This window comes from Antechinus flavipes, chromosome X (assembly GCF_016432865.1).
Source record: "Antechinus flavipes isolate AdamAnt ecotype Samford, QLD, Australia chromosome X, AdamAnt_v2, whole genome shotgun sequence".
Lineage (NCBI taxonomy): Eukaryota > Metazoa > Chordata > Mammalia > Dasyuromorphia > Dasyuridae > Antechinus > Antechinus flavipes.
Window position 1 is genome coordinate 25,364,798 of NC_067404.1, and position 14,929 is coordinate 25,379,726.

Consider the following 14,929-nt stretch of genomic DNA (forward strand, 5'->3'; position numbering starts at 1 on the left):
CTTTTGAGACTACATATAGACACGCTCATAAATTCATAGATTTTAGAGTCAGAAGAGATTTTAGAGATCACCTCATTTTCCATATGGAAAAAAACTGAAGCCCAGAAAGAAAAAGTGATTTCCTTCAGACCATACAGCAAAGCAGTGGCAGAATTACGAGTAGATGGAAGGTCTCTTGAGTTATTGTACAATGCACTTCAAACAACATGTTTCACTAACCCTTCACAAACAAGCTAACACAGAACCACATAACTGGAAATGTGACAGAGTTGGAAGAGGATCCCCAGCACAATCAAGTCCAGTCCCCTCATTTTAGAGAAGAGAAAAAAGAGGCTCCGAGAGGGAAATGGGCTTATCTGGTATCACTCTGACATCTTAGGAAATGGATACATTGGCTCAAAGATATGATGTGCATTAACTAGGATAGACTCTGTTTTGATAGAAAGTGAAAGAGGTTGATCGGGGCCAATGTGTAGAAGGACTGCCACTTGAGAGAGAAGCTGAGTTACTCCTCCTCCCTTGAGTGGAAGAAACTCATCCAAAGGGAATTCCATTTGAACCACAAACTGCATTAGCCCAAACAAGCATTAAGATGATCTTTTACCAGGGAACACTGCGTATTCAGTGTCATTCAGCTGTGTGCTCTCAGGGACAGAACAGAGAAGTAAAGCTATTACTTGCATTAAAAATTAATTAGTTGTGGTGGGAAAAGAACAGAGAGTTATATGTGCCAAGACTGAACTTCCAGAGGTCAACCACTCGACAGCACAGTCATGGAGAAAAAGAAATATTATCTCTACAAACTTAGCCTCCACAATGCCTCCTCCCACAGGTGTTAGATTTTTTTTCAGGCACTCATTAATTAAATATTTGCTTAGCACCTACTGAGTGAAGGTCACTATGCTCAGTACTCTGGGGATAACAGGGTATGGATAATGAAAGCCCTACTCTCAAGGGCACTGCGATCTAATTTGGGAACTTGTTCATAACTATGATACAAGGAACAGGGCTAAGCAAAAAATATATATATAGGAGATATTGGGTAGAGATCAATCACTCTTCTAAGATGGGAAGGCATGGAGCAAAGAAGTCCAGGAAGGCTTTGCAAAGGAAGTGAGCCTTGAAGGAATGGAGGGGCCTTAATAGTCAGAGATGAGGATAGCAGTGTGGGTGAGATCCATTCAATGCATAGAGAATAGTCTGGTCAAACTCATGAAGAGGAAAGGAGGAGAATAGAAGGTAATGCCTTTTAATCAAACTGTAACAGTTTAGGAAGGAAAGGAGTCAACAATAAGCTTGCAGGGCCTTAAATGTCAAGACTTGGGCATAATGCTTTATTTGCAAGGTAATGAGGATTGACTGAAAGTTTAATAGGAGAAGAATTGAAGAGCTTCTTGAATATTCACACTAGGAGGACAGGGGTGTGAAGGCCGGAGAGGGGATATTAATTCGAGGTAGAAGGATCAATTAGCAGACTAATAAAATATTTTATGTATGAAGGGCTAAATCAGGGTAGTATAATAAGAGTTGAAAGGAGGGGAGAATAAACCTCAGGATTTTATTAGATGTATGGGGTAAAGAAGAGGGAAGGGTAAAAGATGAGATAACCTGGATGATTAGACAAATAATGATACTGGCAAAAGAATCAAAGACTCTAGCAGAAGGGGCACATTGTATTTATTGGAAGGCTAAGAGTCCAAATTCAGACAGCTGGCAAATGAGGCACTGAGATCTCCATCCAATCAAAGAAGCATAATACTAGATACATGAGAAGAATTTGGGTGTGGAGAAAGAGAACATATAACTGAAATAATGGGAATGGATGAGATAGCCAAGGGAAAGAGTGATTGAAGAAGGGAAGAACAGTACTTTGGGGGCCACTCCCATCTGAAGAGAATGAAGAACCTGCAATGAGACAGAGAGTAAACAAAGAGGTAAGAGGGATATTAAGAAGAGTCACAGAAGTGGAGGGATAAAAGGCTACCTAGGAGGAAGTAGCCCACAATGTTAAAAGTTGGAGCCAGGAGACACATTGTTGGTGGATTTAAACTAAAGTTGGTCACTAAAAGCCTTGAGGATTTTATTTGCCAAAAAAACCCGAACAACCCTCAAACTATGTAATAAGAGGGAATTATGAATTATGATCCTCAAAATGCCAGATAGGTATTACCTATCTGTAGCCTGCTCTATTGGTTGAGAGATCATCAGAATTATCTGGAATATGTTCCTGAATAAAATTTTTTAAAGTAATGGTAAATGAGCTCTAAACACAGGAAAATATATTTGCAATGTTTACCAAGTTGTTCTATTCTCTCACAGAAAACCATTTTTAACATTGTATACAGCAACAACGAGATTGTGTGATGATCAGCTTGGTTCTTCTCCGAAATTCAGGGATCCAAGGCGATTCCAATAAACTTTGGATGGAAAATGCCATCTGTGTCCAGAGAGAGATCTATAGAGACTGAATGTGCATCAATGCACATTCTTCTTTTTTCTTTCTTCTTTTTTTCCTTTCTCATGGTTTTCTCCTATTCTGATTTTTCTCTCCCAACATGTCTTATAAGGAAATATGTTTTAAAAAATTGAATGTACATGTATAACCTAAAACACAATTTTAAAAAATTATTAAAAAAAACCAAAACTTTTCAGTTCACTAAACCTCCAGATCTTACTCAGGTAAACTTCTAAGTAACAATGACTTCCTTTGAGATTTTATATTTGTGATATTGCTTTCTTGAATCCAAGAACAAGACATTTGTCCCTGCTGCATTTCATCATACTAGATTCAGTTCAATGTTCTTCTATTCTGTTGAAATAGTTTAGAGGTTAATTATAATTTAACATTTTAGATATAGCTCCTAGCTTTAGATCATCTGTAGGCTTGATAATTGTTCTCTTTATATAGTTATCCAACTCATTGATAAAAAATGTAAAACAGCACAGGACCAGGCACAGATTGCTTGTAGGGTGGAACTCTGAAAGGGTGTACTTGAAGCTAAGATTGTAGGGTGCTTGTAGTTAAGTACTTGCTTGTACTTGTAGTTAAGTGCTTGTAGTTAAGTACCTACCCTGTGGGGGGGGGGTTCCTAAACACATGCTTGATGTAATGTAATTATGTGGTCAAAGAGATTCTATTATTGTCACAAAAAACTTTTATTAATGTAAAAAGTGTACCAGATCGGGCTCTGAGAAAATCTGGTAATTAGCAAAAGGTGAGAGAGCTTTATATACTGAAATTTTGGGCTTCAGTCAACAGGCAGCCTATGTTGTGCAGATAAGGAAAGAGCCAGGATGTCTTTTAGCAAAGTATTGTTATTTAGGGAAGGGGACAAGTTGAGGTTTTTGCAAGGTCCTGTCAACAGTTAAAGAGTTTATTGCTCCTCATTCCTTAGCAAGATGTGCAGTTTTGAGTAGCCTATAGACTCTGACCCATCATCTCCCCCTTATCTATATTTTTGGGAGAGGAAATTCTGGGGACAAGGGCTAGGGGCCCATCAGAGAGAAAGAAGAAAGAAGAAATGGATAATACATACATACATACATAGCCATACAGACATAGAACATTTATTAAGTAGCTACTATACTCTAAGGGCCAATGCCTTGTGTTAAATGACAGGGATTGTAAAACAAAATGGTACCTGTTCTCACTGAGTTTAAAGTCTAATGAGGGAAGACAACAAAGGTAGCTAGAAAGGAGGGGGATGGGGAAGGTAAGGTACCTGGGGAGAGAGGAAGGCAGATGGCATGGGGAGCGAGAAGGGAGGGAGGTGAACAGCATGGCTTGGACTCAATATAGCATTTCTAGGCAAGCCTTCACCAGTCATAGAGTATCATCAGAGTAGAGCCTGGAGTTGAAGCCAGGAGACGTTCACAGGCTTCACCAGACTGCCAAAAGGGTCCCATAACACAACAAAAGTTAATAATCTCCTCTCTACAATGTTGTGGGCTGATCAGCTGTGAATGACTACTATTCTCAGCAAAACAATGATTCCAGACTACTCTGAAGAACTTATGAAAAATGCTATCCAGAGAAAGAACTGATTGCATCTGAATACAGATTGAAGCTTACTTTTAAAAAAATTTAAATACATTTGAATTTTATTTATCTCAATACCTTCTATATAGATGTGAAACATAGCCATATGCATTTATGAAAGGCAGATTATTCATTCAGGTTACAGCTGGCATATTTGCTTATTATATTATGATATTTATTTCTCTTTTTTAAGCTTTTTATTTTCAAAATATATGCAATAGTTTTCAACATTCACCCATGCAAAATCTTGTGTTCTAAATTTTTTCTCCCTTCCTATCCCCCACTCCCTCCCTTAGACAGCAATCCAATATAGGTTAAACGTGTGCGCTTCTTCTATATGTACTTCCACAATTATCAGAAGCATATTTTTTAAACTTTATTTTTCTTGAAGGTTTTGTTGGAGAGGGGAGATCCATGTTGTTTTCTTTTGCAAGATGACACTTATGGAAATGTTTTGCGTAACTTCACATATGCCTTCTCAGTGTGGGGTTGGGGGAGGAAGATAGAGAATCTGGAACTCAAAAGTTTTCAAAACATTTGTTTTACATGTAACTGTGGAAAATAAAATAGTAAATTAAAAAAAACCCTCTGGTCTAGAATGAATATCAGACCTTGAGTTTCAAAGGCCCTCACAGGTCATCCAGTCTAACATATAAGTAGTAATCCTCTGTATAGTATCATCAACACCTCATTTGTAAAAGGAAAGGATACATTTCAGTCCATTCATTTTGTTATATGATAACAATGTGCTGGATATTTTTTTCACTGAATCAACTATGTCACAGAATCATTATAGTGATAGCTAAGCATCCTTTGACACTGCACTACTACTGCTTTTAGGGAATGTCTGAGGGTCGAAGACAGCAGCAGGATAGGCTAGGCGAGGCCAAAATCCAGGTTAGGGGATAATGATTCCTATGGAGGAGTCTGTTTCCTTCAATAACTATGTAATTCCAAAGTGATACTAAATTTTTTTTTCTTCCAAAACAATTTAGAACAACTTTCTCTGCTTATTTTGAAGTGTTTGTATGGGGTTGATTATGCCCTCCGAGAGAAGTGAACCGAAAGAACAGGGTGAAAAGTAATGTACCTGAGTCAATATGGATATTTCTCCAGTTAGTCTGAAAAACAGCCTAAATGCCATGGTCATAAAGGAATTACTCTGTCAGCTTTGTTCTTTCTTAACGTCTCGAGGGGAAAGGAAGGGTGTTGATTTCACCTGGACAAAATGGGAAAACCCCTGAAACACTGAATAACTGAAAAGATGAAGACTTAAAAAGCTTTCTCCATTCACCACTGGGACCATCTCTAAGAATTTTACCTATTTTCAAGGATGAGTTTATATTTGGAGAGATCTAGGCTCAATAATAATGAATTTCACTTTGAAAAAGCAAAAATACAGAGTTGAACAACAAAACTAGAGACCAAAGTAATAATTTCAATGAATTTATTACATGGGTTTCATATTTCAAAAAAAAATTAAATCACAAATTAAAGTGCTTGATTCTATGTGAATGGAAAAGAAATGTGAGTGACAGATGAGATTCTGAAGATCCACACTTATTTTTTCTTTCAAAGGCACCTGAGAGAGCAAAAATTTATTTTTCTATTTGATCCTATTGTGAGAGTAGTCAGGAAAAGTGAAAGACTTCTTTGAGCTAAAACAAAATAATACTTTGAAAATCACTTTTTGCTTAACAGACTTCGTGAGATGGAATAACAGCATGTTGCAGAGGAAGGAATGTGGTTGAGATGAGAGGGTGAAACATGCTTCTGACACTCAACTAGCTTACGTGCTCTTGGACAAGTCATTTTTCAGGTTTCTCAGCAGGAGTGATGCAAATTGCTGCCTTGTGCTGAAAATCCATCTTTGACACTGAAGATCATATGCGCGACTCTGTAAGACTTGACATTTGGAGCAGCAAATCAATTTTCTTTTCTGTATGTCATATTCTAGGCTTTTAGTTTCTTATGATCATAGAATGTCAGAGGGGAAGGGAGCCATTATTCTCAACCCAAAACTTCACAAGAATTCCCTCTGCAATAAGTGGTTATCTAACGTCTACTAGAAGGTATTTTGTGAGCTGGGAGCCACTACCTCTATATTATCATGGATATTTCCATGCTAGTTTCTATACCATTTTTTGGCCTCCTGTGAGAACTAACTTCTTAGTGTCCTTAAACTGTGATACCACAATAACTGAGATATGGTGTGACCAGTTGGCAGTGGAATCAATACTTCTTTTAATGCAGTCCAAGCTTTGGGGGGTTTTGATATCTATCTTATAATAAACATGTATGAGCTTTTGGAGGTTTTGATATCTATCTTATAATAAACATGTATGATTTTATAAAGATAACATCATATAAATATGCTTAATAAATATAGTAACATATATATTGAATTATTAAAAATAATTTTATAAATAATTGAAAATTTTCTATTCCTTCCTAATAGATTTCACCTTATTAGATCCATCCCTATGCTCTAATTTGTTGGAATCTCTAACTCATGATTCTGCCATTGGATAATGTTCTACATCCTTCCCAGCTCAATGAAAATTGCATAGAGGTACAATCTATGGCTTTTATCTAAGATGATAAAAAAATGTTTAAAAAGACAGGACTAAGCAGAGATTTTTGGCACGAAGAGATCTCTCTTCTAAGCTAACATCAAAATATTAATGACTTCTCTTTGGATTCAAGTCAATCAACCACTTTTGAATCCACCCAAGTTAATTATCATCTAACTCATAACACTTCATCTATGTGCTTAGTATTAAAGGCTATCAAATGCTTTGTTAAAAACCAGCTTATCCATGAGGTTTTCTTGATCTTACAAACTAGGGCAATATTTCTCAGATAAAAACAGTTTTTGTAGCTTATAAAGAGGTCTGCTAATAAGGCTGAATTAAACTAAGATCTTCCTACAGTCCAAGCTTTCATTTGTTTCCCCAGAGTAGTTAAAATCTTAGTCAGTTAAGAAGGCAGGGTAATATATAAAGAGAGATATAGATTAGATATGTGTATTATATAATTTACATATGTAAGCTATAGGTAACTTATAGGGGACTAATGTATAAAAAACTCAGAGCTATCAATCCATGGGCAAATTCAAGAAACTCATTTGACAATAACGATCTCTTTGGAGCAAAAGATTACAGGCTATTTTATTAATTTCACAAATGCCCTTCCCCACCAAAACACAGAAAATTCTACTTCACCCCTATTGTCACTTTATGGAAAGGCCTATTAGCGGGAGAATCTATTTTTGAAGGCCTTGATAGTTTTGGCCATCATGGGGGCAATTTTTTTCCCTGGGGTTTTTCTGGAATCACAAGAACCAGAGCTACCAGCTGATGATGTTGAATGAATGCTGCTAGTACTAGGGCCAGCAGATGTTTGTACATCATTGCTGTTACAACGGCTGGCTGGGGGATGTAAGGCAGGCTTGGTCTTACTGGTTTCGGTAATAGCTGCTCTGCCAGTGCCAAATTTTTCCTGCTTCTTTCTAATATCTCGAGGTGGTTTGGCTACGGAATTGACAAAGGCCATCATGGTCTGGCGGCCTTTGGGTTTATTGGCATGAGCTGATCGGATATTCTCCGTTAAAAGCAGCAGTCGCTGCTCTCGGGCTTCCTGAAGTCGAAGGTACAACTCTCTCCAGGACTCAGATTCTTTTGGCCTTTCCTTTTTAAAATCTCGATTACAATGAATTTTCCATAATTGATCGGTCTCCCCAATTAATAAATGATTGTATCCTTCGATTCGATGCAGTTGTTTAGGTGTACATTTCTCCAGGACGGGTTCCAACACTGTATAGGGTACGTTTCCGATATCAAAGATGGAATCTAGATTGTTATTGAGGACCCTGATACATTGCTGGTGAAGAGATATTAATCTTGGTTGGTAAACACATTTGGGTCCTGAGTACACTTGCATCTTCGAATTCATTCTTCGTCCTGTAAATCCAACTCCTTCTTCTTCATGGTAGGAGGAAGTTTTTTTCTTCTTCGGTTTCGAGGGGAGAGATGTTTCAGAATCTGTAGGTTGGCTACTTTCTTGTACTGTAGGCACGGAGGTATTTCCTGAGCGTGGTGTAATACGACTGGTGATACTTCTCAGTTTGGCCAACACCATTGCAGACTGTTCTTTATTCAGTCTGCCATTATTCGACTTGGACAGATCTCGAACTGAATCTGGGCTTTTACTATCATCAGTTTTGGCACCATCATCGTCTTCATTGTGACCTTCATCCTCACGAACAACATTTGGAATTTTTACACTGCTGTTCCGCTGTGTCTGCCCAGCAATGCTGGAATTAGAACCATCAGATGTGGTGGGCTGCTCATCTTTATCACATGGTTCTGGCAACACAGACTGGAGAAGGCTGCCCTCTGTGCTTTTGTCGGATTTGGGGGGTTTGGATTTCCCCTCCTGGATCTGTACATTGTGAGACACTTTCTTGTCTTTTAACGATTTCCCTACATCGGAGGGGTCCTTATGTGTTTGGTTTTTTTCTGGTTTGGATGTTGGAGTATCCAGGTGTTTTGTTTTTGAAATGTGTTTTACAAAATGTGTTTCCTTCGGAGGAAAAGACTTTTTGACACTGCAGCTCTCTTTATCTTTATCTGCTCTCAGAGCGCTGCTCTGTTTCTCTTTTGTGTCAGTTCCTGACGATGATGGCTTTGGGCCCACTTCTTTGGATGTAGCAGATACTTTTTCTCTGCTCGAAGTCACCGTTTTCTTTTGTCTTTCAAAATCCAGTAGACATTTTTCTTTCTCATTTACCGATTTGTGTCTCCTCCCGTCATTAAGAGACCTTGGTTTAACCTGGGAAGGTTCTCCTAGTTGACTCTCTTGGACGGGCTTTCCTTTGTCTTGAATGTGGGGGTCTGAGCCTTTCCCCGATTTCTGAGCTTTCTCTGCCTGGAGGCTGAAATGGCCTGTGTGAAGCTGCTGACAGTTGTCAGAAGGCTGTGACTGAACTTGGCCGCTGCTTGGATGGTCCGACGGTAAGCGTTGATCACACTCTTTTCTCCCTTCTTGGGTCTCACTAGCAGACGAGGCTCTGAGGCTTTTCTCTGCCTCCCAGAGCTTTGGGTGTTTTTTCTCCCCAAAACTGGGGCTCGGTGGCTGGCTGGATGAAGATTTCCGCATTTTCTGGAAGTCGTCTTCCTTGGAAATGGCATGGGGCCGTTTCCTGGAGCGACTCCTCTCGAAGCTCTGCTCCTCCCAAACTAAGTCCGGGTCAGAGTCGGAGTCGAAGTCTTCTTCAGCAGAGACCAGAGTTTTCCATCGCCCCACTATATTTCGAGCCATGGCACCCACCTCTTCATATTTACATAGACTGTTCACGAGCTTGCCAATGCCGGTCTCCGCCAGAACATTCACCGTCATTGGTAGATCATGAAGCCGTTTCATATATTTCAACACCTTGTCTGGATGCGGGAGCCAGAGCAGTCCCGCCTGGAGTTGTTCCACGGCTTCCCTCATCCCAGCCTCCCTGGCCGAAGCCATGGTTGCTAGTGTCGAAGTGGACGGGTCTCCAAGGCTTGAAGTAGTTGTGGGCGTCTCCATCTTGAGAGGGGTCAGAAGGGAGGCAAGCGGAGAAAAGGCTCCTTCCTGGACTCTTCACTGGATCACGTCAGCACAGAACTTAGGAAGATCAATTAAAAAAGAAACAATATTAACTTATTTTTGATTTCTACTTTTCCATCACAGACATTTCTAGAAACACACCTCCCCTCCCTTTTGACCACCCCTTGCTCCCTGCCGTGGAATCTTCCCTTTGAGTTACGTCTAAACAATCGGTGAGTGATGTCATATATGACGTACCTCAATACCCTTGGCCTTACTGGAAAGGCCTCGCGGGCCCCCCCCCCTTCCCGAATGTATGTTTCATTATCTGTTCTAAGTGGTTGTTACTAGTTAGTGTTAGAAAAATTATCGTGTAATTTAGTTTCCACTTAGTATTTTGTTAATTTATGTTACTACCGTTACTATCTCCCAGTTCTGTTTATTTCATTCACACCAAGTCTTGCCTATCATCCCATGTTTGTTTGAATCTCTACCAATGAGTATGTTCACCTCCCAATAATACCTAATTACCCTTAAATATTAGTTTATTCAGCAATTCCCCTATGTCCACTTGATTTCCAGTGATTTTTACCTTTAAAAAATGCTGTAAGTGCTGGCAAAAATGCCCTCTGTTACCAATGAGTTTACTTCTGTGCTGTTTATCCTCCTCAGGGTGGTACAGTGAAAAGAGACTTGGGTTTTGGGTAGTTACTAACTAAAGGGCTCTAGTGAAAAAGTGTGAGAATGAAGTGGCAACCCTGGTAAATCCTCAGAAATTCTGGGCGTCTTTAAGGAAAATAAGGGGTCTTCTGGGCCCAAGCTGCACTGACCTCAATCTAGTTTATCTGAATGTCTTATGAGTAAAAGTGAATGAAAGAAGGCTGAATAGAATGAAGAGAGCAGAAGGAAGGAAGGAAAAAAGAAAGGAATGGAGGGAAGAAAGAAAGGAAAAGTGAAAGAAAGAAACAAAGAAGGAAGGAATGGAGGGATGGAGGATGTGGGTTTTAATATGGCCTGTGTGACTTCTGGAAAGTTATCCCTTTCCCTGCTCCAACCTCTCACTGTATCATGAGGAGGCTGGACTAATTAGAAACATTTAAGCTGAAATGCCCTGTGATGGGATCAGAGGGTTAAAGGGAAGAAACTGTTTGAGCACTTTTCTGAATTAATTGTGGACAATTTGCTTGAACAGTTAGAACAATTCACAGGAGCCAAAACATCCAGAATCAGAATCTCTCAGGTGACTTTTTCTTAAGGGATTGATGAGCATGAGCTTGAACTTGAACAATGATGAGGAACTCTTTACCTTCCAAGAAAGCCCGTTCCACTTTGAAACAGCTTTAATTGTTAGGAAGTATTTCCTAACATTAAACCGAATTTATCCCTTTGCAGCTTCCTTCCATTGTTCCTGATTCCTCCCTATGGAGCCAAACAAAACAGTTAGAACACAGGCCTCTTCTACATGAAAGTTATTAAAATATTTGTTAAAAAATCACACTTAAATACGAGCCACTAAACATTCTTTTCATGTTGCTGAGAAGAGAAATCAGATTGGAGATGAGATTTACCTTCCTTGTCATCATCACCACCAACTGCCACCACGTTAGATGGTCAATAAGCAAGTATTAGCTGCCTATTATATGTCAGACACTGTGGGCACTGGGGATACAAAGAAAGGCAAATGCCAGTACCGGCATTCAAGCAGCTCACAGTATAATGAGGGGGAGAGCATGAAAACAGCTAGTTAAACAGAGGAGCCTTGGAAATGGCCACCCATCTTGCTTCTAGCCCAGTCCTTATGACCGTTATCCAGAGAGGTGGCTTCAAGCAACTGCCACTCACGAGACAGGCAAGCCAGCTTAGTCTTAGTAGCATGGCACCCCCAAGGAGGTTATGAGAGGCATCACGTGCCAAGCAAATCAGACCATCGTTACTTTAACTACCATCTCCCTTCGAACCCTGACTGAGACAACCCAGGACCCTGAACCAAAGAGCTATAGGAATAGCATTGCTTGCAGCAGAATACATATAACCATTATCCTGGAAAGAACCCCTGTGGAGGTACAGCCTGGTCATGGTTCCTGCAAGGGCTCCAGCTCCAGCTAATGAAGACTCAGAAAAGCGAGATCTTGCTCCCAAAGCCTTTTTCACTGCCCAATGGGTCAACCTCAGAAAATATAACTTTTCAGTAGAAATAACATTAAAGAAGAGGCATTAACATCTGCTTTGCCATTGAACACAAAGGACCACTGAACCTTTTCATCTGACTTATATTGCTATTGTTTATCCAATTAGAATGTGAGCTCCTTTAAAGCTAGGGCTGCCAAATTAGGCAAGGACCCACACTTAACACCATATACCAAGATAAGATCAAAATGGGTCCATGACCTAGGCATAAAGAACGAGATTATAAATAAATTAGAGGAACATAGGATAGTTTATCTCTCAGACTTGTGGAGGAGAAAGAAATTTGTGACCAAAGATGAACTAGAGACCATTACTGATCACAAAATAGAAAATTTTGATTATATCAAATTAAAAAGCCTTTGTACAAACAGAATGAATGCAAACAAGATTAGTAGGGAAGCAACAAACTGGGAAAACATCTTTACAATTAAAGGTTCTGATAAAGGCCTCATTTCCAAAATATATAGAGAACTGACTCAAATTTATAAAAAATCAAGCCATTCTCCAATTGATAAATGGTCAAAGGATATGAACAGACAATTTTCAGAGGATGAAATTGAAACTATTACCACTCACATGAAAGAGTGTTCCAAATCACTATTGATCAGAGAAATGCAAATTAAGACAACTCTGAGATACCACTACACACCTGTCAGATTGGCTAAGATGACAGGAAAAAATAATGATGAATGTTGGAGGGGATGCAGGAAAACGGAGACACTGATGCATTGTTGGTGGAGTTGTGAACGAATCCAACCATTCTGGAGAGCAATCTGGAATTATACCCAAAAAGTTATCAAACTGTGCATACCCTTTGATCCAGCAGTGTTTCTATTGGGCTTATATCCCAAAGAGATACTAAAAAAGGGAAAGGGACCTGTATGTGCCAAAATGTTTGTAGCAGCCCTGTTTGTAGTGGCTAGAAACTGGAAAATGAATGGATGCCCATCCATTGGAGAATGGCTGGGTAAATTGTGGTATATGAATGTTATGGAATATTATTGCTCTGTAAGGAATGACCAGCAGGATGAATACAGAGAGGCCTGGAGAGACCTACATGGACTGATGCTAAGTGAGATGAGCAGAACCAGGAGATCATTATACACTTCGACAACAATATTGTATGAGGATGTATTCTGATGGAAGTGGATTTCTATGACAAAGAGACCTAACTGAGTTTCAATGGATAAATGATGGACAGAAACAGCTACACCCAAAGAAGGAACACTGGGAAACGAATGTGAACTATTGGCATTTTTTATTTTCTTCCCGAGTTATTTTTACCTTCTGAATCCAATTCTCCCTGTGCAACAGGAGAACTGTTCGGTTCTGCAAATATGTATTGTATCTAGGATATACTGCAACATATTTAACATATATAGGACTGCTTGCCATCTTGGGGGGGTGGAGGGAGGGAGGGGAAAAACAAAACATAAGCAAGTGCAAGGGATAATATTGTAAAAAATTACCCTGGCATGGATTCTGTCAATACAAAGTTATTATTAAATAAAATAAAATTAAAATAAAAAAAAAATAAAGCTAGGACTGCCTTACTATTTGCATTCTCATCATTTACCAAAGTGCTCTGAATATAGTAAGCTCTTAGTGCATTCTTCCTTTCTTTCTTCCTGCCTCCCTCCCTCTGTCTTTCCTTCTTTCTCTTTCCTTCTGTCTTTCCTTTTTTCTTTCTCCCTTCCTTCCTTCCTTTCTCCATTCCTTCCTTCCTCTCTCTTTCTTTCTCTTCCCTCTTGTCTTCCTTCCTCCATCCCTCCATCCCTTCCTTCTTTGTTTCTTTCTGTCATTTTTCCTTTCTATCTTCCCTCCATTCCTTTCTTTTTTCCCAGCCTTCTTTCATTCACTTTTACTCATAAGACATTCAGATAAACTAGATTGAGGTCAGTGCAGCTTGGGCCCAGAAGACCCCTTATTTTCCTTAAAGACACCCAGAATTTCTGAGGATTTACCAGGGTTGCCACTTCATTCTCACACTTTTTCACTAGAGCCCTTTAGTTAGTAACTACACAAAACCCATCTATCTTCTCTTGATCACTAAAGACCTTGAAAGTCTCTGAACTTCTGAGACAGCAATTCACCTCCTTTCCTCCTGTGTCCTCCAAAGAAACCCTGCATTATTCAGAACCACAATGCCCATTTACCATGAAGGTCAATAGCTCTACTTTAATAGGGAGAGTCAACTCAGGCCCAGAGTCAACCAGTGGGGCAAAGGGTCCTCCAAAGCTATATGACAGAAGGAGTTCTTAGCTAGTTCTGCAACATTTGAAATCAAGCAGAATCATCTGCTTGCAATGCAAAGACACCCTCACCCTGACATTATGAATGGCTGTGGCTGAACCTCAATAGCCAGACTAAACTCAACTTTTAACATTATTGATAAAGTGCTTGTTTTGACCAGGAGAGTGTGCTAGAAGCTTGAGGAGATATGGATGAAATTAAACCCAGTCTCTGCCTTCAGAGACCTCACAGGGTAACAGAGGGTTACCTTATTTCTCTGTTCCCTCCCTGCAAAATATAATAGAAAAGATCAACTATTCCAGATTTGGTCATCTTTGTCAATCTGTGCATATTAAGATAAAACTAAAGAGTGCTTTTAATTTGAGTTTTTTAAATTACTGGTCATTTAGAGCATCATTTCATGTGGTCATTGGTAATTTATAATTCTTTTTTTCTTTTAATTTTTTGAAAGCTGTTTCTATCCTTTAACCACTTATCTCCTGGGATATGGTTCTTAGCTTTATATATTTGTGTTGATTTCTTACACACTGTATTTAAAAATCAGATTGCTGTCTTTAAGGCAAAGATCCTTTCCCATTCAGCACTTTTTTCTTCACTATTTGTACTGATTTTGTTCATATAGAATCTTTTAAAATTTTATGTAGTCAAAACATGTATTTTGGTTTTAATGTCCAGCCCTAGAAGAATCGTATTTAGGGTTAGGGTTGGATAAAACCAGCAAGAGCTGGGCACAAATTCTACCTTTAAAACATATTAGCTCTGTGGTTCTTGGGCAAATCAACGACTAACAGACTAAGAGAATTTAGAATTCTGAGGATTCTAACCAACCACTTTGAATTGCTCAACAGATTCTATACTGGTGCAGGGATA

At 39.2% G+C, this 14,929-nt stretch overlaps 1 protein-coding gene across 1 annotated transcript; it reads right to left on the reverse strand.

The window, feature by feature from the left end:
* Positions 1-5,484: 5,484 nt before the first annotated feature.
* Positions 5,485-14,112, reverse strand: LOC127543086 (elongin-A-like). Its single transcript, XM_051969104.1, has 2 exons — positions 10,926-14,112; positions 5,485-9,697 (listed from the first exon to the last, which is right to left on the reverse strand). Exon 2 carries the CDS (start codon positions 9,617-9,619, stop codon positions 7,292-7,294), a length of 2,328 nt encoding a protein of 775 aa, XP_051825064.1. The 5' UTR covers positions 9,620-9,697; positions 10,926-14,112; the 3' UTR covers positions 5,485-7,291.
* Positions 14,113-14,929: the final 817 nt, after the last annotated feature.

Excerpts from the sequence above, each read along its gene's own strand:
- LOC127543086 (XM_051969104.1), bottom strand. The coding sequence starts at position 9,619 with ATGGAGACGCCCACAACTACTTCAAGCCTTGGAGACCCGTCCACTTCG.